This window comes from Scyliorhinus torazame, chromosome 29 (genome assembly GCF_047496885.1).
Source record: "Scyliorhinus torazame isolate Kashiwa2021f chromosome 29, sScyTor2.1, whole genome shotgun sequence".
In the NCBI taxonomy this organism is placed as follows: Eukaryota; Metazoa; Chordata; class Chondrichthyes; order Carcharhiniformes; family Scyliorhinidae; genus Scyliorhinus; species Scyliorhinus torazame.
The window spans coordinates 5,736,179-5,760,919 of NC_092735.1; the positions used below are offsets into that span (position 1 = coordinate 5,736,179).

Genomic DNA, 24,741 nt, shown 5'->3' on the forward strand with positions numbered 1-24,741 from the left:
ATAAAGGTTGGATATATTTCATCAGATGACTCGCCGAACATTCCGATCCCTTCTGCTATTTGCAAGACACAAGGGTTTGATGGCATCTTCCCCCAATGCCTCAGTTATTTGGATGGGTACTGCTTTAAAAGCACCCAGGACCGAGCAGACCGCTCGACTGAAACACAACCATTAAATCTCCACCAACAGCGACGACATCTGCTCTCTCCAAAGCTTGCTTGGCAACCTCCAACGCCGAGAAGATGAAGGACAGAATTCGGATGGGAACACCATCATCTCAAAGTCACACATTGTTTTTTAAAATAAATTTAGAGTACCCAATTCATTTTTCCAATTAAGGGGCAATTTAGCGTGGCCAATCCACCTACCCTGCACATCTGTCGTGGGGGCAAAACCTATGCAAACACGGGGAGAATGTGCAAACTCCACACGGACAGTGACCCAGAGCCGGGATCGAACCTGGGACCTCGGCGTCACATATTAAGTTAACTTGGATCAGAGATCGCTATCCTTTCATAGGCAGTGAGCCAATATCTTGGCACGTCCTGTCTATGGGATCACCTTCACTACAAGGCCTGCAGTGATTCGAGAATGTTCAGCGTGCCTTCCTGACAGGGAACTTTGGAGAGCAATCTCCTATAGAGATCGAGTCATTTATCAGCCGCTTCGGCTCCTGGGCGAGACTCCCTGTTCTATAGAAACACCATCCAGACCATTTACACCAGTGATTTACCAGCCCTTAAGAACAAGTTTCTGTTTCGGGATTTTATTAGGTCAGTTTTTTTTAACCGAATGTTACTTGATTTGGCGACACGGAAATGAAGCAAACCCGTCCGTTTGGTTTCTTCAGGGCAAAGCAAAATGTACAGAAAATAAAAAATAAATAGCATCTACGGGGACCACAGGAATTAGGTTCCATTCACTTCACAGCGAGGTGGGACACAACCAATTATATTTCAAAACGCTCACTAACACAGACGAATTGGTGACTGTCCAATAGAGGGGGGGGTCAAAGTGCGTATTACTGGAGGACGAGGTGGCAGTCAAGGGTGAGCAATAGCTAGACGAGCAGAATCAAGTCCCTGTGCACAGTCCGCTCTCCCTCTCTGGTAGCAGGCCGCCTTACTTCTGGAGCTCCTTCATCCTGTTGAGTGCGCTGCCCGCTTGGAACCACAAAATCTGGCCCTCATTAAAGCTGTGGTTCAGCACTATGGTGTCCTGGCTGCCATCCTTGTGCTTCAGAATACACGCGAGAGGCTGAAAGAGGAGGAGGAGGAGGAAAAACAAGAAAAACATTAGACCCCTCCAAATTAGGGGGGGGGGGGGGGGGGGGGGGGTGCAAGGGATAAAAGCAAATTACTGCAGATGCTGGAATCTGAAACCAAAGAGAAAATGCTGGAAAATCTCAGCAGGTCTGGCAGCATCTGTAGGGAGAGAAAGGAGCCGACGTTTCATAGACATAGACATAGACATAGAACATACAGTGCAGAAGGAGGCCATTCGGCCCATCGAGTCTGCACCGACCCACATTAATCCCTCACTTCCACCTTATCCCCGCAACCCAATAACCCCTCCCAACCCTTATGGACACTACGGGTAATTTAGCATGGCCAATCCACCTAACCTGCACGTCTTTGGACTGTGGGAGGAAACCGGAGCACCCGGAGGAAACCCACGCGGACACGGGGAGAACGTGCAAACTCCGCACAGACAGTGACCCAGCGGGGAATCGAACCTGGGACCCTGGCGCTGTGAAGCCACAGTGCTAATCACTTGTGCTACCGTGCTGCCCACGGTTTCGAGGTGACCTTTTGACAAAGGGTTATCTGGACTCGAAATGTTCGCTCTTTTCTCTCCCTATAGATGCTGCCAGACCTGCTGAAATTTTCCAACATTTTCTCTTTTGGCGGGGGGGGGGTAACGGAATTGAGCACTGACGATGGGGCACGGTGGCACAGCGGTTAGCACTGCTGCCTCACAGCGCCAGGGGACCCGGTTCAATTCGGCCTTGGTGGTCTGTGCGGAGTCTGCACGTTCCCCCCGTGTCTGCGTGGGTTTCCTCCGGGGGCTCTGGTTTCCTTCCACAGTCCAAAGATGTGCAGGTTAGGTGGATTGGCCGTGCTAAATTACCCCTTAGTGTCCAGGGATGTGCAGGTTAGGTTACGGAGTGACTGAGATAGGGAGGGGTGCTCGGCAGAGTGGACATGTCGTGCTCTTTCGAAGGGTCAGTGCGGACTTGATGGGCCGAATGGCCTCCTTCTGCACTGGAGGGATTTTATGATCTACCGTGACCTCACTGAATGGGGTTTGAGTGGCTAAATGTTAAACTCCTGCCTTCCTTAAGCACACTTCGCTTGATAAGAAACTGCTAAATGGGAATCACTGCTTCTGGAGTCACAACCCACCAGTTCTCAGGCCTCCCCACCCACCATATATCAACCAGACCTACAGTCCTAACAGCGTGCCCGTCTCCTTGGCCGCAAAAGGAGGCTGAGAAAGGAATACCAGTGATCGAGAGTCCAGGGACCAATCCCACCTCCCGGACACATGCTGTGTGCAGTCAAAGATACGGCTCCAGGATCGGCCTAGTCAGCCACACACCGGCCCACAGAACCCCCGGCCCACAGAAACCCCCGGCCCACAGAAACCCCCGGCCCGGTAACACGGAGTTTCACACATGGACAATCATACTCGTTAGAGAGCGATCGCCAAGGATGATGATGATCTTTGGGAGCCCGGGTTTGATTCTCATGTGACAGGAAGTTGAAAGATAATCAGCCACAAGGTAGTTTGGGTGTTATGCAGGATTGTATTGGGGGGGGGGGGGGGGGGAAGAGACAGGGAAGCAGAGGGATTTGGCCTAGCTTTACCAATCCCTCCTGCTAGATTTCCCAGGCTGTGTGAAATTCAGAGAGAGAAACGGCCTCGGCAAGGCGGAGACGGAGGAAAGGCCGGAAAGTGAGAGTGAATTTGAAATTGGGAGGAAGTGTAAAACCAGATGGCCGGGAGAACGGTTTTCCTCAACAACACGATTGGAACAAATGTGATGATAAAAGAATTGCAATACAACACTGAATGAACAGGCGCCGAGCGAACTCGGAGCAGAAAGAAACTTCATCTCAGTACCTTTCCGGGGCTAAATTCTTTCAGCCCAGTAATGGTGACTTTATCATCGGGTCGCACCTTGTCGTAGTCGGCAGGATTATCGAAGGTCAGAGGCAGCAGTCCTTGCTTCTTCAGATTGGTCTCTGCAAAGCACAGAATTAAAATTGCGCCCAGAATTTCAGAGGCACTTTGAAGGGTGAAGCTCACCATTGGTGCAAGAATTGGTCCGTGGAGACAAGTGTCAGCCTGGCTGAGCATTGCGAGCACTGTGCCCTCAGTCAGAGGTTTCAGCTGCACTCTAGTCCTATACAATACACTCATTTGAATGTGGTCCCCTGCCTGGTTCTGGACTCCCCCCCCCCCCCGCCGATCAGAGGTAATAGTTTCTCTCTGTTCACCTCATCAAAATCACCGTTGACATCACAAATCGATCTTCCCTTGATCGTCTTCACTGCAGGGAACACAAGCCTGAACTCATAATTCTCCTCTTCAAGGCCCGTGGGGCTGCCCTGGCTGGACAAGCAATGAAAAGTTCCAATCAGAAGTCTTGCGGTTGAATTCAGACAGTTATGTCTTGCAGCCTGGGTAGGGCAGAGCACCTAAGCCATGACTTCCAGCAACCTGAAACCTAACTTCTGTGTGTCAGGCAAGTGAGGTACGTCCAGGAGGGCAGAGCAGAGCGTCAGGCAAATTGAAATTAGTTTGTGAAATTACATTAGGCCATTCAGCCCCTCAAGCCTGTCCCGCCATTCAACGAGATCATGGTTCTCTGACCTAACTCCATATAACTGCCTTTGGCCCTTAATACCTGCTAACCAAAAATCTCAAGATTTGAGATTAACAACTGATCTAGTGGGAGAGAGTTCCAAACCTCCAGCACCCTTTGGGAGTAGAAACGCTTCCTCACATCTCTTTCCTGAATGGTCTGGGCCTGATTGTTAGACTATGCCCTTCGTTCTAAAATTTCCAAACAGTATTTGGTGACTTTCAGAAGAGCAACGGCTTCTTGTGCATCTGACAGTCAGCAGACAGGATCACTTCTCACTGGGAACTTCCTTAGTTTCAGGTAAATTGGGATTCCCTTACATCGGAAACAAGCATCCTGGACAGCATAAGATATAGGAGCAGTTAGGCCATTCGGCCCATCGAGTCTGCTTCGCCATTCAATCATTTAAAAAAATATATATTTAGAGTACCCAATTCATATTTTCCAATTAAGGGGCAATTTAGCGTGGTCAATCCACCTACCCTGCACACTTTTGGGTGGTGGGGGCGAAACCCACGCAGACACGGGGAGAATGTGCAAACCCCACACGGACAGTGACCCAGAGCCGGGATCGAACTTGGGACCTCGGGGCCGTGAGACTGCAGTACTACCACTGCACCACTGTGCTGTCCTGCTATTCAATCATGAGAATGTTTCTCAATCCCGTTCTCCTGCCTTCTCCCAAAACCCCTGAACCCCTTACTTTATTTTCTCGATTTAATTATTTCATTAAAAAAAAATTTTTTTTGAGTACTCAATTATTTTTTCCAAATAAGGGGCAACTCAGCGTGGAAAATCCACCTACCCTGCACATCTTTTTGGTTGTGGGGGCGAAACCCAAGTAAACACGGGGAGAATGTGCAAACACCACACGGACAGTAACCCAGAGCCAGGATCGAACCTGGGACGTCAGCGGCGTGAGGCGCCACCGTGCTACATACCTGATCCCCTTATTAATCAAGAACCTATCTATCTCGGTCTTAAAGACACTCAGTGATTTGGCCTCCACAACCGTCTGCGGCAAAGAGTTCCACAGTTTCACCACCCTCTGGCTGAAGAAATTCCTCCTCATCTCTGTTTTAAAGAATCGTCCCTTTAGTCTGAGATGGTGTCCTCTGCTTCTAGTTTCTCCTACTAGTGGAAACATCCTCTCCACGTCCACTCAATCCAGGCCTCGCAATATCCTGTAAGTTTCAATGAAATTCCCTCCTCATCCTTCTAAACTCCAACGAATACAGACCCAGAGTCCTCAACTGCTCCTCATATGACAAGCTCTTCATTCCAGGGATCATTCTTGTTAACCCGCTCTGGACCCTTTCCAAGGCCAGCACATCCTTCGATACGAGGTCCATAACTGCTCACAATATTCCAAATGGGCTCTGACTCAGAGCCTTTTAAAAAATAAATTTAAAGTACACAATTATTATTTTCCCCAATTAAGGGGCAATTTAGTGCGGCCAATCCACCCTGCACATCTTTAGGTTGTGGGGGTGAGACCCATGCAGACACGGGGAGAATGCGCAAACTCCACATGGACAGTGACCCAGGCTGGGATTCGAACCCGGGTCCTCTGCGCCGCAGTCCCAGTGCTAACCACTGCGCCACATGCCGCCCGTGCTCTTGTCACTCTCGACATTGCATTTGCCTTCCTAACTGCCGACTGAACCTGCACGTTAATCTTAAGAGAATTCTGAATTAGGACTCCAAGTCCCTTTGTGCTTCTGATTTCCGAAGCTATTTAGAAAATAGTCTATGTCTCTATTCTTCCTACCAAAGTGCATAACCTTACATTCTTTCACATGGTGTTCCATCTGCCACTTCTTTGCCCACTCTCCTGGCCTGACCAAGACCTTCTGCAGTCCCCCTGCTTCCTCAAAACAACCTGTCCCTCTACAGATCTTTGTAACATATGCAAACTTGGCAACAATGCCTTCTTCCAGATCTTTAATATCTATCGTGAATAGCTGTGGTCCACAGCTCTGAGGACACAGATCCAAAGGTTGCGCACGCAATAAATCCCATTGGCTAGAGTCACTCCAGGGTTCGGCTGGAGGACAGTGGGAGCTTTGGTTTTGAAAGACCCTGAAAAGAACTGTCCTAAAGAAAGCTCAGGAGTTGCAAAAACAACAGAAGAATGAGTGATCCTCTGCGAAATCAGAGATATTAGCAGCTGGGGAAACAATCAAAACAGCCGCATGGGCCACGATTCCAAACTAGTAGCCAACTTATCAGAATCACTCCTCTTAATCCAAATCTGCCAGCACTAAATTTCCCCGTTGTCGTTATTAGTTCCACTGAATTCAAGATGATGGCACAATTACATTTTTGAAGGAATAGGCAGTATCTCCAACACAAGATTTCCATTTTCACAAGAGCACCTACCGTGAATTCGAGCAAAGCTCTTGACGATGATGGCTCGGCCACCGAGATGCCGCGGCTCGAGGGCAGCATGCTCTCTGCTGGAGCCCTCGCCATAGTTCTCATCACCAACCACCACCCAGTTGATGCCCTCTTTCTGAGGAAGGGAAAGAATGTAGTTTATTATCCAAGAGCCAGGTATTTTATTTTTATATTTTACTTTTCCATTTGAGGGGTAATTTAGGAGGCCAATCCAGGGCAATCCGGGAGGGCTGGACTCAATTTGCTCTTTTTATCTGCCCTTTCCACTGTCCTGGAGGCAACGGCACTTAACTGGGCAGAGCATCTCTTGTAGACCTTGTCGGAGCCAGTGCGCACAGGCTAAAACGTAGAATGCTGCCAAGTCTCAATGCTATCACCACTGGAGTCAGGGGCTGGTTTAGCACACTGGGCTAAATCGCTGGCTTTTAAAGCAGACCAAGGCAGGCCAGCAGCACGGTTCAATTCCCGTAACAGCCTCCCCGAACAGGCGCCGGAATGTGGCGACTAGGGGCTTTTCACAGTAACTTCATTTGAAGCCTACTTGTGACAATAAGCAACTTTCATTTAATTTCATTTCATTCACGAGTAACACTTTGCAAGAGGGATCACACCACTTCCCTTCTCTGCTCTTCCGCCCAGGCTCCGGCACCACTGAGCAGCTGCCTGACACTGACCAGCGAAAGACAAGGAGACTGAACAATATAGGGTTAACCACTAAGAAAGGGGCGGCACGGTGGCTGGCACTGCTGCCTACGGCACTGAGGACCCGTGTTCAATTCCCCGCTGGGTCACTGTCTGTGCGGAGTCTGCCCGTTCTCCCCGTGTCTGTGTGGGTTTCCTCCGGGTGCTCCGGTTTCCTCCCACAGTCCAAAGATGTGCAGGTTGGGTGGGGGAGTGGCCTCGGTCGGGTGTTCTTTCGGACGGTCGTTACAGACTCAATGGGCCGTATGACCTCCTCCTGAACTGTAGGGATTCTACAGGAACCTAGAGAGCTGCCCAATTCGCTCCTTTCGCAGAAGCACTGACCTGGTACGCACGAGCCGTTTCCGGCACAGGCCCAACCTGGTTGGTTATCTGGTTTTTGACCTCGTTGACTTTGCCATTGTCAATGTTCACAGCACCGATTAGCAGATTATTGGAAATATTGTCAAGGTGACCACGGAACTTCAGCCAAGGCCCAGCAGCTGATATGTGATCGGTCGTACACTTGCCCTTCACCTAAAACAGAAAGAAACAAGTCACAATAGGGGGGAAAATAGAACCATTACCTCACAGACCATTAGTTAAAATCCAGGGCTGTGCGAACATTAAAGACAGAATATTTTCCATTCGAGGACTCGAGATCAAACCTTTGCCATCAAGGGAAAGAATATTTTTTAAAAATATCTTTTATTCAAGGCATTTTTACACATACACAAGAAATAAGAACACCGCAACTCAATAAACAGCCACACCCCACCTCCCCCCGACACCAATCCCACCGTGTGTCCTACCTGCCCCTTTACCTCCCCCCCTACTAACCCCTCAATCCTCCTTAAAGAAATAAATAACCAGCTTGCACCTCCGGGTGAGCCCCTCTGTCGACCCTCGCAGAGCGAACTTGACCTTTTCCAGCCTCAGAAATTCTGCCAGGCCGCTCACCAACACTCTCGCCATCGGCGGCTCAGAGTCCCGCTATCCAATCAAAATCCGTCTCCGGGTTACCAGGGAGGCAAAGGCCAAAACATTGGCCTCTCTCCGCCTCCCGCGGACTCCCGGGTCTTCTGACACCCCATTTATCGTCACCTCTGGACTCGCGGCCGCCTCTACACCCAACACCCAACATCACGTCTGAGAACCCCGGCAGTATTGGACTAGCCCAGAATTCGTGGACATGATTCGCTCCCCTCCGCCCACACCTATCCTCTACCCCATAAAGAACCTACTCATTCGCGCCACCGTCATATGAGCCCTGTGTACCACTTTAAACTGGATGAGGCTTAACCTCGCACACAAGGATGCGTTCACCCTCCGCAAGGCCTCTGCCCACGTCTCGGCCCCCACCTCCCCTCCCAGCTCCTTCTCCCGTTTACGCTTAATATCCCCTACCAGGGTTCCTCCCACTCCATCAACTTACAGACATCCGACACCTTCCCCTCCCCTATTTCGCCCTTCGACAGCACCTTGTCCTCCAGGGGCTGCAGCCGAGGAAAGGACGGCACCTCTCCCCTCACAAAGTCCCGAATCGGTAGTTACCTACGCGGGGAAGAACCTTAACAACAGAAAGTGTCCCACACCTTTTTGTTTTTGCAGCCAGCATCAATCACTCCACAAGACTCTTTTATGGTCTACTTTTACCACAGCTTTAGAATAGTTTTGTCTAATGTACCAATGTGAACGATTTCTCCTCTCCAAATCTCACCACACCAAGCACTTGGTGCCGATCAACTTACAAGCAGTATGTTATGGACACATGTCCGTCTAAAATTACACCAATTCTGTTTAAAATGTCCAGTTTACGGAGAGAAAGAGAGCGAGAAGACTTCCATTCTACTCCACTGGAGCCGAATTGGTCCCAAAGCGGAGGCAAAAGTGCTCAAACACATTTAAATTGTACTGATCGCTGACTGAAACAAAAGCCTGCTTGATGAGAAAGTGAAAACAAAGCACATTCACACAGCCTCCTGTCCTGAAGATGCCAATTTGTTGCCATGTGGTTGTATGGACGGCAGCCTGCATCTGTCCATGGCGTCGTGTCAAGCAATGCCTTGATGTTAAAATTCCCATCCTGGTTTTCAAATTCCACCATGGCCTCAGCTCTCCCCAGCGCTGTGACCTCCTCCAGCCCCATTCGGGTCACAATGTCCAATTTTAATTTTTTTTTAAAAAGAATACCCAATTCTTCTTTTCCAATTAAGGGGCAATTTACCGCGGCCAATCCACCCACCCTGCACATCTTTGGGTTGTGGGGGCGAAACCCAGGCAGACACGGGGAGAATGTGCAAACTCCACACGGACTCTGTTGACTGCTGGACATCAGGATCACTGTTCGGTCCTGATGCTCAAAGGTTAGTGATGGAGGCCCGGGGGGGGGGGGGGGGGCGGTCCAGTCACCGTCAGTATGTGAGGCCAGCCGCTGCAGTAGTTTCAACTCAACTCCAGATCACAGGGCCGGAGGGTCGGCTGTAATCCCAAGGGTTGAATATCTGTTCAACGTGGAGGCCAATTTGAATGCCTGCAGCACTGGTCTGGGTAAGACCATCGGGGGGGGGGGGGGGGGGGAAAGAGAGAGAGAGAGAGATAAAACTTAGCACAGTGGGGGAGGGGGGGAAAGAGAGAACTTAGCACAGTGGGGGAGGGGGGGAAATCATGCAAGATGAAATTTAATGCAGAAAAGGGTGAAGTGATATGTTCAGATTTGAAAAATAGAGGAGACTAACGGGAACAATTCCAAAGTAGGTGCAGCAACGGAGAGATTTGGAGGTAGACTGAGAAAGTGGTTAAAAGGCACCGGGGGCGGGGGGGGGGGGGGGGAGAGTGGGAGGAGCCCTGGTAGGGGATATTAAACATAAACGGGAGAAGGAGCTGGGAGGGGAGGTGGGGGCCGAGACGTGGGCAGAGGCCTTGCGGAGGGTGAACGCATCCTTGTCGTGTGCGAGGTTAAGCCTCAGATGTGGTTAGCACTGGGACTGCGGCGCTGAGGACCCGGGTTCGAATCCCGGTACTGGGTCACTGTCCGTGTGGAGTTTGCACATTCTCCCAGTGTTTGTCTGGGTCTCACCCCCACAACCCAAAGATGTGCAGGGTAGGTGGATTGGCCACGCTAAATTGCCCCTTAATTGGAAAAAAAAATTGGGTACTGTAAATTTATATTTAAAAAAAAAAAGGCACTGGGTTTATAAACAGAACCATGGAGCAGAAAGCAAGAAAGTCAAGACGAATGGGTAGCACGGTAGCACAGTTGATTTACAGCGCCAGGGACCCGGGTTCGATTCCCCGCTGGGTCACTGTCTGTGCGGAGTCAGCACGTTCCCCCCCGTGCCTGTGTGGGTTTCCTCCGGGTGCTCCGGTTTCCTCCCACAGTCCAAAGATGTGCGGGTTAGGTGGATTGGCCGTGATAAATTGCCCTTAGTGTCTGGAAAAGGTGAGGTGGGGTTACGGAGATAGGGTGGAGTCGTGGCTTGGGTAGGGTGCTCTTTCCAAGGGCCGGTGCAGACTCGATGGGCCGAATGGCCTCCTTCTGTACTGTAAATTCTATGATTCTATGAATCTTGAATAACAATAAATCAAATCAAATCTTTATGAAAAAAAAACTGATTCTGCCTCAACTGGAGTTTGATGTCCAATGCTGGGCTCCAGTCTCTGGGAATCAAATGAGGGGGAGAATGCAGAAAGGACTTAGGGAATAGTTCTCGGGATGAGGGACTCCAGTTGTGAGGGTTTATCACAGAAGCTGCAGCTGTTTTCCTCGGAGAGGAGGAGAAGGTGGAGGGAAGATTAGATAGGGGCGTTCAAATTCATGGGGCGAGACAGTCGATAAAAATGGCTCATGCTGGCGGAAGGGTGGAGGGCGCACCGATTTAGGGTGATGGGCAAAAGAACCAACGGCGACAGGAAGGGAAGAAAACGTCTTACGCAGCGAGTGGTCAGGGCCTGGAATGCTCCTCCTGAAAGTGTGACAGCGACAGACTCAAACTATGACTTACCAGAGCGAGTGCCCAAATACACCAAGTTCCCAATCTATTTTATTTTGCAATAGAGCAGACTGATCTGAACAAACGTCACAATCGGTCACTGACCTTGATCAGCACTTGCATGTCCTCCAAATCCTGCTTGTTCCATTTATCAAAGGGCTCCAGCAGCTGGAGCCGGTTGCTCTTTGGGTTCACCACGACTGAAATGCCCTGGGAGTTTTCTGGTGGGTGTTGGTACGTCTCCTCACCAGGATCAAAGCCCTTCAGGATAGAAACAACGCAGACAGAGTGACCTCTCAACACATTCACAGCAATGTCTTCTCCCCACACACCATCCATCCCCTGCTGCTCCCCTGGAGGTCTGACCCCGACGGGTGCGGTTTCACCGTCATCAGGCAGGTACCGGCAACCAGGCAGCCACACCTCCTCGTGGGTAAGTTTAAACAGAGAGTGTTAAACAGGGGGCATCATGACAGAGGCTGCTCCTTTCCCTGGCCCAGAATCATTCTTGCATCATCCGGCACTGTATATAGAATCGATTCCCCACTACAGGAACACAGAGGCAATTTTAGTACCTTGTACCCCATTCTCTCCCCCCACCCCCCGCCAAACATTGTAAGATCAGTTAACGCAGCAAAGATCTAGAATCAAAATTCTATTGCTCAGTTCTAAATGTAATAACCAACTGGGTAACCACTGTCATGGCAATCTCCAAGTTAATACTCCAGCCAGTACGGTTTTAGTTTATTGTGAGCAGGAATGGTAATTTTATTTCTGATTACTGGAAGTGTGTAATGTTTTGTTCACCGAATGCTCAGTTTATGATTTCCAGATGATGCACAATTACTATGCCTTATAATTACACTCGTTCATCTCACTGGAAGCCTCTCAGTAAATGACACATACCGATCGCAGGATCTGCAAGAACTGCAGGACTCCTGATCATAGAATCCCTACAGTGCAGAAGGAGGCCATTCGGCCCATTGAGTCTGCACCGACCCTTCGAACGAGCACTCTACCCATGTCCACCCCGTCCTATCCCCTAACCTAACCTGCACATCCCTGGACACTAAAGGGCAATTTAACGTGGCCAGCCCATCTTTGGACTGTGGGAGGAAACCCTCGCAGACACGGGGAGAACGTGCAGATTTCGTACAGACAGTGACCCAAGACGAAATCGAACCCGGGTCCCTGACGCGATGAGGCAGCAGTGCTAACCACTGTGCCACCGTGCTGCCATTACTATTTACAATACAACTAAAAGAAGTGTGCAGTTCCATTCACCAAAGAGCTGAAATACAAATAAGGACAGTTGTGCCTAGAGGCTTGGTCCTGTGAAATCTTTGGTGAACAGACTCCGTATTTGCAATGATCACACAAGTGAAATAAAGCGTATCCATTTATGTGGGCCCCTTGCTCCGCCATTTAATAAGATCATGGCTGATCTTTTACCGGACTCAGCTCCACTTACCCGCCCTGTAGCCACCTAAAATCGCTGATTCCCGATTAATTTGGCCAAACCCCGATGTAAAATGGCGAACTGAAAAGGCTGATGGGAAAAGCAGCCAACAGGACACAAACGGACAGCTGCAGACAGCGTATTCGGCTCTGGGGAAGTCGGCCCAGACCGATACCTGCAACCATTAGCAGCACATCAACCCAGACCTCTGCATTTTAATCGGCGATCCCCGGGAACAATTGCTACATATTAGCAATTGAAAGACGATCCAGACCTCTCGGCGCCAGCAGTGGCTGAGACAAAGAAAGGTGGACGACCACCCCCCGATCGAGGAATCGCCCCATTATTGGAGCATATCGAACCCAGTGATTGGGACCAAGTCCAATCACTTGGGACCAGGGTCAAGGTCCGCCCCGAGAGGCGGGAAGCCCCTGGGAACTATAAAGATAGGGGCCAAGTTCAGGTCAACCCTTCTTCTCCTACTCGCAACCTTCGAGACCCTTCGACGAAAGAACAAGTAAGTCTTACTCCAGCGATCGCTACCAGATAGGTGTTCCAGACTATCGACCCGTACCAGCCTTTTTGAATCCCGCAGGCCAGACCCAATTCGATAAGCCATTTGTTTCCCTGACCTGGTGGGCCATCAAAGTTAAGTATTGGCCTTTAGTAGTAGGTAATAGTCCAGAAGTAGGATTATTGTATAAGTATTGATTGCTGTATATAATAAATGATCGTTGATTTAACATTTACGAAGCAGTGTGCTGTATTATTAATCATTACTTGAGCTTGAACCACGTGGCGGTATCAGAAAGATACCTGACGACTCGTGAGCAAAGGTGACAGAATTAGAGCTAATAAAACTAAGGCTAATAAGAGCAACAGCCCGCTCACCATAACCCTTAATTCCTTTACTGTTTAAAAATCTATCTACCTTTGCCTGAAAAACATTTTACGAGGTAGCCTCAACTGCTTCACTGGGCAGGGACTTCCACTGATTATAGCATCAAGTAGATGAACTAGGATGTGGAGGCTTTAGAGAGGGTGCAGAAGAGATTTACCAAGAGGGTGCAGAAGAGATTTACCAGGATGTTGCCTGGTATGGAGGGCATTAGCTATGAGGAGCGGTTGAATAAACTCGGTTTGTTCTCACTGGAACGAAGGAGGTTGAGGGGCGACCTGATAGAGGTATACAAAATTATGAGGGGCATAGACAGAGTGGATAGTCAGAGGCTTTTCCCCGGGTTAGAGGGGTCAATTACTAGGGGGCATAGGTTTAAGGTGAGAGGGGCAAGGTTTAGAGTAGATGTACGAGGCAAGTTTTTTACACAGAGGGTAGTGGGTGCCTGGAACTCGCTACCGGAGGAGGTGGTGGAATCAGGGACGATAGTGACATTTAAGGGGCATCTTGACAAATACATGAATAGGATGGGAATAGAGGGATACGGACCCAGGAAGTGTAGAAGATTGTAGTTTAGTCGGGCAGCATGGTCGGCACGGGCTTGGAGGGCCGAAGGGCCTGTTCCTGTGCTGTACATTTTTTTGTTCTTTGTTGTTCTTTGTGATGCTGGTTGCTAGCCTGCCTGTCGGAGTGACACGTACCTAGCTGTGATGCTAGTTGCGAGCGAGCCTGCCTGCCGGAGTGACACGTACCTGGCTGTGATGCTGGTTGCTAGCCTGCCTGTCGGAGTGACACGTACCTGGCTGTGATGCTGGTTGCTAGCCTGCCTGTCGGAGTGACACGTACCTGGCTGTGATGCTGGTTGATAGCCTGCCTGTCGGAGTGACACGTACCTGGCTGTGATGCTGGTTGCTAGCCTGCCTGTCGGAGTGACACGTACCTGGCTGTGATGCTGGTTGCTAGCCTGCCTGTCGGAGTGACACGTACCTGGCTATGATGCTGGTCTAGCCTGCCTGTCAGGGTGACACGTACCTGGCTGTGATGCTGGTCTAGCCTGCCTGTCAGGGTGACACGTACCTGGCTGTGATGCTGGTCTAGCCTGCCTGTCGGAGTGACATGTACCTGGCTGTGATGCTGGTCTAGCCTGCCTGTCGGAGTGACGCGTACCTGGCTGTGATGCTGGTTGCTAGCCTGCCTGTCGGAGTGACACGTACCTGGCTGTGATGCTGGTTGCTAGCCTGCCTGTCAGGGTGACACGTACCTGGCTGTGATGCTGGTCTAGCCTGCCTGTCAGGGTGACACGTACCTGGCGGTGATGCTGGTTACTAGCCTGCCTGTCGGAGTGACACGTACCTGGCTGTGATGCTGGTCTAGCCTGCCTGTCGGAGTGACACGTACCTGGCTGTGATGCTGGTCTAGCCTGCCTGTCAGAGTGACACGTACCTGGCTGTGATGCTGGTCTAGCCTGCCTGCCGGAGTGACACGTACCTGGCTGTGATGCTGGTTGCTAGCCTGCCTGTCAGGGTGACACGTACCTGGCGGTGATGCTGGTTACTAGCCTGCCTGTCGGAGTGACACGTACCTGGCTGCGATGCTGGTTGCTAGGCTGCCTGTCGGAGTGACACGTACCTGGTTCTGATGCTGGTTGCTAGCCTGCCTGTCAGGGTGACACGTACCTGGCTGTGATGCTGGTCTAGCCTGCCTGTCAGGGTGACACGTACCTGGCTGTGATGCTGGTTGCTAGGCTGCCTGTCAGGGTGACGCGTACCTGGCTGTGATGCTGGCCTAGCCTGCCTGTCGGAGTGACACGTACCTGGCTGTGATGCTGGTCTAGCCTGCCTGTCAGGGTGACACGTACCTGGCTGTGATGCTGGTCTAGCCTGCCTGTCAGGGTGACACGTACCTGGCTGTGATGCTGGTTGCTAGGCTGCCTGTCGGAGTGACACGTACCTGGTTCTGATGCTGGTTGCTAGCCTGCCTGTCGGAGTGACACGTACCTGGCTGTGATGCTGGTTGCTAGCCTGCCTGTCAGGGTGACATGTACCTGGCTGTGATGCTGGTCTAGCCTGCCTGTCAGGGTGACACGTACCTGGCTGTGATGCTGGTTGCTAGGCTGCCTGTCGGAGTGACACGTACCTGGTTCTGATGCTGGTTGCTAGGCTGCCTATCGGAGTGACACGTACCTGGCTGTGATGCTGGTCTAGCCTGCCTGTCGGACTGACATGTACCCGGCTGTGATGCTGGTCTAGCCTGCCTGTCGGAGTGACACGTACCTGGCTGTGATGCTGGTTGCTAGCCTGCCTGTCGGAGTGACACGTACCTGGCTGTGATGCTGGTTGCTAGGCTGCCTGTCGGAGTGACACGTACCTGGCTGTGATGCTGGTCTAGCCTGCCTGTCGGAGTGACACGTACCTGGCTGTGATGCTGGTCTAGCCTGCCTGTCAGGGTGACACGTACCTGGCTGTGATGCTGGTTGCTAGCCTGCCTGTCGGAGTGACACGTACCTGGCTGTGATGCTGGTTGCTAGCCTGCCTGTCGGAGTGACACGTACCTGGTTGTGATGCTGGTCCAGCCTGCCTGTCGGAGTGACACGTACCTGGCTGTGATGCTGGTCTAGCCTGCCTGTCGGAGTGACACGTACCTGGCTGTGATGCTGGTTGCTAGCCTGCCTGTCGGAGTGACACGTACCTGGCTGTGATGCTGGTCTAGCCTGCCTGTCGGAGTGACACGTACCTGGCTGTGATGCTGGTCTAGCCTGCCTGTCGGAGTGACACGTACCTGACTGTGATGCTGGTTGCTAGCCTGCCTGTCAGGGTGACACGTACCTGGCTGTGATGCTGGTCTAGCCTGCCTGTCGGAGTGACACGTACCTGACTGTGATGCTGGTTGCTAGCCTGCCTGTCAGGGTGACACGTACCTGGCTGTGATGCTGGTCTAGCCTGCCTGTCAGGGTGACACGTACCTGGCTGTGATGCTGGTCTAGCCTGCCTGTCGGAGTGACACGTACCTGGCTGTGATGCTGGTTGCTAGCCTGCCTGTCGGAGTGACACGTACCTGGTTGTGATGCTGGTTGCTAGGCTACCTGTCGGAGTGACACGTACCTGGCTGTGATGCTGGTTGCTAGCCTGCCTGTCGGAGTGACACGTACCTGGCTGTGATGCTGGTTGCTAGCCTGCCTGTCAGGGTGACACGTACCTGGCGGTGATGCTGGTTACTAGCCTGCCTGTCGGAGTGACACGTACCTGGCTGTGATGCTGGTTGCTAGCCTGCCTGTCAGGGTGACACGTACCTGGCTGTGATGCTGGTTGCTAGGCTGCCTGTTGGAGTGACACGTACCTGGCTGTGATGCTGGTCTAGCCTGCCTGTCGGAGTGACACGTACCTGGCTGTGATGCTGGTCTAGCCTGCCTGTCGGAGTGACACGTACCTGGCTGTGATGCTGGTCTAGCCTGCCTGTCGGAGTGACACGTACCTGGCTGTGATGCTGGTTGCTAGCCTGCCTGTCGGAGTGACACGTACCTGGCTGTGATGCTGGTTGCTAGCCTGCCTGTCGGAGTGACACGTACCTGGCTGTGATGCTGGTTGCTAGCCTGCCTGTCGGAGTGACACGTACCTGGCTGTGATGCTGGTCTAGCCTGCCTGTCAGGGTGACACGTACCTGGCTGTGATGCTGGTTGCTAGCCTGCCTGTCGGAGTGACACGTACCTGGCTGTGATGCTGGTTGCTAGGCTGCCTGTCGGAGTGACACGTACCTGGCTGTGATGCTGGTTGCTAGCCTGCCTGTCGGAGTGACACGTACCTGGCTGTGATGCTGGTTGCTAGCCTGCCTGTCGGAGTGACACGTACCTGGTTGTGATGCTGGTTGCTAGCCTGCCTGTCGGAGTGACACGTACCTGGCTGTGATGCTGGTTGCTAGCCTGCCTGTCGGAGTGACACGTACCTGGCTGTGATGCTGGTTGCTAGCCTGCCTGTCGGAGTGATACGTACCTGGTTGTGATGCTGGTTGCTAGCCTGCCTGTCAGGGTGACACGTACCTGGCTGGGCAGCTCATCAGCGTCCGGTGGCTTCAGTTTGAACTTCTTCCCATCACTTCCAGTCAGCGAGTCTCGCTCGGGGTCGAATTTCAAGGTTCCGGCAATGGCAAAGGCAGTGACGATCTGGGAAGATAAAACCATATCAAGCGGACTGCAGCTTCGGTACAATTCTCACTGGATTCCACTGGCATTTAATGCAACTTGGGGGCATTAGATTAATACATGCATCCTTCTTTTAAGGGGCAATGTAGTGTGGCCAATCCACCTACTCTGCTTTGACAAAGGGGAGTCTTTACTCGAAACGTTAGCTCTTTTCTCTCCCTACAGACGCTGCCGGACCTGCTGAGATTTTGCAGCATTTTCACTTGTGGTACTCTGCACATCTTTGGGTTGTCGGGGTGAGACCCACACAGACATGGGCAGAAAGTGCAAACTCAACACAGGTAATACATTAATCTGTTCAGTACCATAACAATAGAGACTGAAAATGCTGGAGGCTATCAGCATGTGAGGGGCTGGCGTTGATAGAGTGTTCCGGTGTACTCCACAGTGGGGAAGCCCTTTCACGCCTCTGAATCCTGCTCCACAGCAATTGAAAAATGAAATGAAAATCGCTTATTGTCACAAGTAGGCTTTAATGAAGTTACTGTGGAAAGCCCCTAGTCGCCACATTCCGGCGCCTGTTCGGGGAGGGTGGTACGGGAATTGAACAGTGCTGCTGGCCTGCCTTGGACTGCTTTCAAAGCCAGCGATTTAGCCCTGTGCTAAACCAATTTAACACTGGGGGGCATCATTAATTCGTTTAAGGCAAGACTTCCAACCTATCTCAGTAGCCAATTGGATTGGCTGGCAGCTCTGTAGTCTCAGCAGCGCCAGTCAGGAATGGTGGGCATTGCTGGGATTACCACCAGGCCAAGGAAGCCAAATAAGTCTGGGGCTTCTAACCTAATAATAATCTTTGTGACAAATAGGCTTACATTAACACTGCAATGAAGTTACCGTGAAAATCCATAGTCGACATACTCCGGCGCCTGTTCAGTTACACAGAGGGAGAATTCAGAATGTCCAATTCAGCTAACAGCACATCTTTCAGGACTTGTGGGGGGAAACCGGAGCACCTGGAGGAAACCCACACAGACACAGGGAGAACATGCAGACTCCGTGCACACAGTGACCCAAGCCGGGAATCAAACCTGGGACCCTGGCGCGGTGAAGCAACAGTGCTACCCACTGTGCTACCATGCTACTTGGGGGTCTTGGCAAGGGTGTGGGTTCAAGAGGCCTGGAGAGAGGCTTAAAGAGGGGTAAGTGGGTGTGCCTCCAACGGTTCCGTAAATGAACTCTTGCCCCCTTTGCCTGACAACAACTTGCGTAGCTAAAGCTGTCATGGAATGGGTGGCACCCCCCCCCCCCCACAACGGGAAAAATACTGCTGCCAGCAGGCCACCAAATGCATCCCCTGTATCCCACCCCTAAAATTTCAGAGAGGTAGGGGGCCAGCAAACAGGCAGCGGACTGGCCATCCACCGGATTGTGGGTGTGCCCAGATTGAAATGCACTAGTGGGGGAGGATTGGGGGTGGGAAAGATCACAAAATGCTGCCCCAGTTGCTGGAACACTTATGACAGCAGCGGCCAGTGCCAATCCGGGAACAACAAACAGCACATTGCTAGCTGAATGGCTGAAGACTAGTCCCAAAATTGACAAGATTCCACCCCCTCCCCCTGTGCCGTTAGAATACATTTCCCTCCAGTGCACACAGCCAAGTGGCATTAACACACAGAATCGGCAGCACAGAAACAGGGCAGTCATGCCAATCCTCTACCCACTCAGTATATTGTACACATATTCCTGCCCCCCGCAATCTCAGTTCTCTTTACCAGCCTCCTCACTAAACATGTCAATGCCAATAGTCATGGGTAAATCGCGACAGTCTCTCTTCGAGGTTCTTGGAAACTAAAAATTAAACCTCGGAGCGGCTCCCGTGCGTATTTTACCTCGGGGGATGTGACGAAGGCGTGTGTGGCGGGGTTGGCATCATTGCGCCCGGTGAAGTTTCTGTTGTAGGAAGTCACAATGGTGTTCTTTTCACCTTTCTTAACGTCCTGTCTGGAGTGGAAATTCAGAACGAACAAAGGCAAAAATGAGTGGCACTCAGGAAGAGGCGTGATGGCAGCTTGTAAATATTATTCAAGGTCAGTTGAGTCAGTGATCGAAACTGGTACCCATCAATGCTTAATAACCAGGCCCACAGCAATGTTACCATCAAGTGAAGTAACCAATAGCTTCTATGGAGTTGCTCCCTCAATTTCTCCCTCCCGGCCCACCCTTCAAAGGAGTCTTCGCTCCACTGCTCATTCTTGCCAGACCACTGCTCATTAATTTCACTGCCAGCGTGAGGGATAGGGGGCAGGGACTTACAATCTTACTCTTGTTATCAAGGTATTCACCAACGTGTCGCAGTCAGATAGCACAGTTTGTATTAAAATTAACATTCTGCCACCTGGAAAACGGGGCACATCTCCACCGTAGATGAAGAGCGACCCCTCCCGGGTTGGTCAGTTATATCTAGCTGAGCTTTGCTTCGTTTTCTCTTTCTTCCCCTCTTTTCCTGACACCACCAACTCGGAGATACGGCAACTTCCAATTTAAAAAAAAATTCAGAGTACCCAATTCGGGGCTTCCCCCCCCCCCCAATTATGGGGCAATTTAGCAGGGCCAATCCACCTAGCCTGCACATCTTTGGACTGTGGGAGGGATTCCCACGCAGACACGGGGAGAATGTGAAAACTCCAGACACACAGTGACCCGGGTCCGGGAAGCAACGGTGGTTTTTTTTTTAGAAAATATTTTATTGAGGCATTTATAATTTTATCATTTTTAACATTTCAAACAGAGAGATCTAACACACACAAGAACTCCCGGGTCCCAGGAGCTGTGAGGCAGCAGTGCTAACCATTGTGTCGCCCAATCATTGGGTCTGTGGCACAGCAAGAGGCCCTTCGGCCCATCGAGTCTGTGCCAGCCATTAAGCGCCTATCTTATGGGCAGCGCAGTAGCATTGCGGATAGCACAATTGCTTCACAGCTCCAGGGTCCCAGGTTCGATTCCGGCTTGGGTCACTGTCTGTGCGGAGTCTGCACATCCTCCCCATGTGCGTGGGTTTCCTCGGGTGTTCCGGTTTCCTTCCACAGTCCAAAGATGTGCAGGTTAGGTGGATTGGCCATGATAAATTGCCCTTAGTGTCCAAAATTGCCCTTAGTGTTGGGTGGGGTTGCTGGGTTGTGGGGATAGGGTGGAGGTGTTGATCTTGGGTAGGGTGCTCTTCCCAAGAGCCGGTGCAGACTCGATTGGCCGAATGGCCTCCTTCTGCACTGTAGATTCTATGATCTACGATCTTATCCCATTTTCCAGCACTTCGCCCATAGCCTTGTATGCTAGGGCGCTCATTTAAATGTTTCTCAAGTGTTGTGAGGAAAAATCCAGTCATTTCATGGCCACCAGTACTGCTGATAGCTTTTTAAGTTGTGATTTGTTGAATTAACCAAATTTAAAATTCCCAGTTGCTATGGTAGGATTTGAACTGATGTCTCTGGAATATTGGTATAGGCCCCTGGATTACTAATCCACTAACATAACCACTATGCTACCATGCCCAGTGTACATTGAGTAGGTATCATTGGAAAGGGATCAACATTGAAAAGCTGAGGTGATTTCCTAATCCCCACATTCCCATCCCAGGGAGACTGGAGCCAATATTGATGTCCACTGCCATCCAAGCCTCAATCAAGAATTGGCCGTGGGACATTTCCGTCCTGTAAGCCACAACAACTTAGTCCACAAACCTTAACTCGTATTAAAATTACACTTTCGAATTATCAAACACCAAATTGGCGATCTGTTCAGTGCAACGTCACACAAGTACCTCACACACCCATGACTTTTGAGAGCCAGCGGCTCTTTTCTTTGAATTGGTTGTGTAAATTCCCAGTTTGGGTCCCACCACCTTGCATTTATTCCACACAATGCTTAGCAGCCATTACTCTGGGTGGGAAGATAGGTTAGTCTCTACCTGTCCCACTGTCCAATGCAGGGCCCACACGCATTAGCGAGGACAATCCCACCGACGTCCCTCAGGGTTTTGGCCTGTGAAGACAGAAAGATGAGTTAGATCTGGAAGGCTGTGTGTGTGTGTGTGTGTGTGTGTGTGTGTGTGTGTGTGTGTGAGTGATTTTGGGGGGGGGGGGGGGGGGGGTGGCCTGCTTCTCCTCCAATCCATCGTCTGTTGCACCTCCTCAGAGCAACGGGCCAACATCTGCAGCAGTGAAACCTGATGGCTCTCAAGACAGAAAGCTCAACAACTTTCATCCGGCCCGTTTGTGGTACAATCTCAGCAGATCGTGAAAGAACAAAAATCATGAATTCGGCAGTCCTCTCAAAGGCAAATCTCTCAGGTGGCAGGTGTAGATAGTGAGTTAGTTTATCTTTCCTTTTATTTTTAAATTTAGAGTACCCTATTATTTTTTTCCAATTAAGGGGCAATTTAGCGTGGCCAATCCACCTACCCTGCACATCTTTGGGTTGTGGGGGCGAAACCCACGCAAACACGGGCAGAATGTGAAATCTCCACACGGACAGTGACCCAGAGCTGGGATTGAACCCGGGACCTCGGCGCCGTGAGGCAGCAGTGCTAACCACTGGGCCACCGTGCTGCCCTAGTTTATCTTTCCTTTTATTTAAAAACTGTGTCCCTGGTTATAGATGTTTCAATAAGATTAGGGAGGGTGGTAAAAGAGGTGGGGGGGTGGCATTGTTAATTAGAGATAGTATAACAGCTGCAGAAAGGCAGTTTGAGGAGTATCACCCTATTGAGGTAGTATGGGTTGAAGTCAGAAATAGGAAAGGAGCAGTCACCTTGTTAGGAGTTTTCTATAGGCCCCCCAATAGTAGCAGAGATGTGGAGGAAGAGATTGGGAAACAGATTTTGGAAAGGTGCAGAAGTCACAGGGTAGTAGTCATGGGTGACTTTAACTTCCCAAATATTGAGTGGAAACTCTTTAGATCAAATAGTTTGGATGGGGTGGTGTTTGTGCAGTTTGTCCAGGAAGCTTTTCTAACACAGTATGTAGATTGTCCGACCAGAGGAGGGGCAATATTGGATTTAGTACTGGGTAATGAACCAGGGCAAGTGATAGATTTGTTAGTGGGGGAGCATTTTGGAGATAGTGGCCACAATTCTGTGACTTTCACTTTAGTAATGGAGAGGGATAGGTGCGTGCAACAGGGCAAGGTTTACAATTGGGGGAAGGGTAAATACGATGTTGTCAGACAAGAATTGAAGTGCATAAGTTGGGAACATAGGCTGTCAGGGAAGGACACAAGTGAAACGTGGAACTTGTTCAAGGAACAGGTACTACGTGTCCTTGATATGTATGGCCATGTCAGGCAGGGAAGAGATGGTCGAGTGAGGGAACCAAGGGTGACAAGAGAGGTTGAATGTCTTGTTAAGAGGAAAAAGGAGACTTATGTAAGGCTGAGGAAACAAGGTTCAGACAGGGCGTTGGAGGGATACAAGATAGCCAGGAGGGAACTGAAGAAAGGGATTAGGAGAGCTAAGAGAGGGCATGAACAATCTTTGGCGGGTAGGATCAAGGAAAACCCCAAGACCTTTTACACATATGTGAGAAATATGAGAATGACTAGAGCGAGGGTAGGTCCAATCAAGGACAGTAGCGGGAGATTGTGTATTGAGTCTGAAGAGATAGGAGAAGTCTTGAACGAGTACTTTTCTTCTGTATTTACAAATGAGAGGGGCCATATTGTTGGAGAGGACAGTGTGAAACTGACTGGTAAGCTCGAGGAAATACTTGTTAGGAAGGAAGATGTGTTGGGCATTTTGAAAAACTTGAGGATAGACAAGTCCCCCGGGCCTGACGGGATATATCCAAGGATTCTATGGGAAGCAAGAGATGAAATTGCAGAGACGTTGGCAATGATCTTTTCGTCCTCACTGTCAACAGGGGTGGTACCAGGGGATTGGAGAGTGGTGAATGTCGTGCCCCTGTTCAAAAAAGGGAATAGGGATAACCCTGGGAATTACAGGCCAGTTAGTCTTACTTCGGTGGTAGGCAAAGTCATGGAAAGGGTACTGAAGGATAGGATTTCTGAGCATCTGGAAAGATACTGCTTGATTATGGATAGTCAGCACGGATTTGTGAGGGGTAGGTCTTGCCTTACAAGTCTTATTGAATTCTTTGAGGAGGTGACCAAGCATGTGGATGAAGGTAAAGCAGTGGATGTAGTGTACATGGATTTTAGTAAGGCATTTGATAAGGTTCCCCATGGTAGGCTTCTGCAGAAAATAAGGAGGCATGGGATAGTGGGAAATTTGGCCAGTTGGATAACGAACTGGCTAACCGATAGAAGTCAGAGAGTGGTGGTGGATGGCAAATATTCAGCCTGGATCCCAGTTACCAGTGGCGTACTGCAGGGATCAGTTCTGGGTCCTCTGCAGTTTGTGATTTTCATTAATAACTTGGATGAGGGAGTTGAAGGGTGGGTCAGTAAATTTGCAGACGATACGAAGATTGATGGAGTTGTGGATAGTGAGGAGGGCTGTTGTCGGCTGCAAAGAGACATAGATAGGATGCAGAGCTGGGCTGAGAAGTGGCAGATGGAGTTTAACCCTGAAAAGTGTGAGGTTGTCCATTTTGAAAGGACAAATATGAATGCGGAATACAGGGTTTGTTTTTCAAAAAAGATATTTTATTAAAGTTTTCAAACACAATTTTTCCCCCTTACAAATCAACAAAAACGGTAACATGATAACTGATGGATAACATTGTTTAAATAAAATAGTGAACTAACAAAATAACATGAAATAGTGCTCCCCCCCCGCCCCTTCACCCCATCTAGAACACAAACAATTTACCCCCCCCTTTGGGCTGCTGCTGCTGGCTATCTATTTTCCCCCTAACGTTCCGCTAGATAGTCGAGGAACGGTTGTCACCGCCTGGTGAACCCCTGAGCCGATCATTCATCTTCATCTGCTCCAGTTTTATGAACCCTGCCATATCGTTTATCCAGGCCTCCACGCTGGGGGGTTTCGCTTCCTTCCACGAGTAAAATCCTTTGCCGGGCTACTAGGGACGTAAAGGCCACAATATCGGCCTCTTTCGCCTCCTGCACTCCCGGCTCATTCGCTACCCCAAATATAGCTAACCCCCAGCTTGGCTTGACCTGGACCTTCACCACCTTAGAGATCACTCCCGTCACTCCCCTCCAATACCGGACACGACCAAAACATGTGTATGGTTCGCCGGGCTTCCCCCGCACCTCCTGCACTTGTCCTCCACTCCGAAGAACCTGCTCAACCTCGCTCCCGTTATGTGTGCTCTATGTAGCACC

General features: G+C 50.5%; 1 protein-coding gene across 2 annotated transcripts in view; it reads right to left on the reverse strand.

The window, feature by feature from the left end:
* Nucleotides 1–750: 750 nt before the first annotated feature.
* The window catches only part of aco2 (aconitase 2, mitochondrial), a 99,684-nt gene continuing 75,693 nt past the window's right edge, over nt 751–24,741 (reverse strand). For both annotated transcript variants that reach the window (XM_072491989.1, XM_072491988.1), the window contains exons 11-18: nt 21,407–21,480; nt 19,332–19,443; nt 17,335–17,457; nt 11,050–11,205; nt 7,298–7,489; nt 6,254–6,386; nt 3,127–3,248; nt 751–1,257 (exon numbers count right to left, since the gene is read on the reverse strand). In XM_072491989.1, the coding sequence (XP_072348090.1) occupies nt 1,123–1,257; nt 3,127–3,248; nt 6,254–6,386; nt 7,298–7,489; nt 11,050–11,205; nt 17,335–17,457; nt 19,332–19,443; nt 21,407–21,480 (1,047 nt within the window). In that variant the 3' untranslated portion in view covers nt 751–1,122. The remainder of the gene's footprint in view (nt 1,258–3,126; nt 3,249–6,253; nt 6,387–7,297; nt 7,490–11,049; nt 11,206–17,334; nt 17,458–19,331; nt 19,444–21,406; nt 21,481–24,741) is intronic.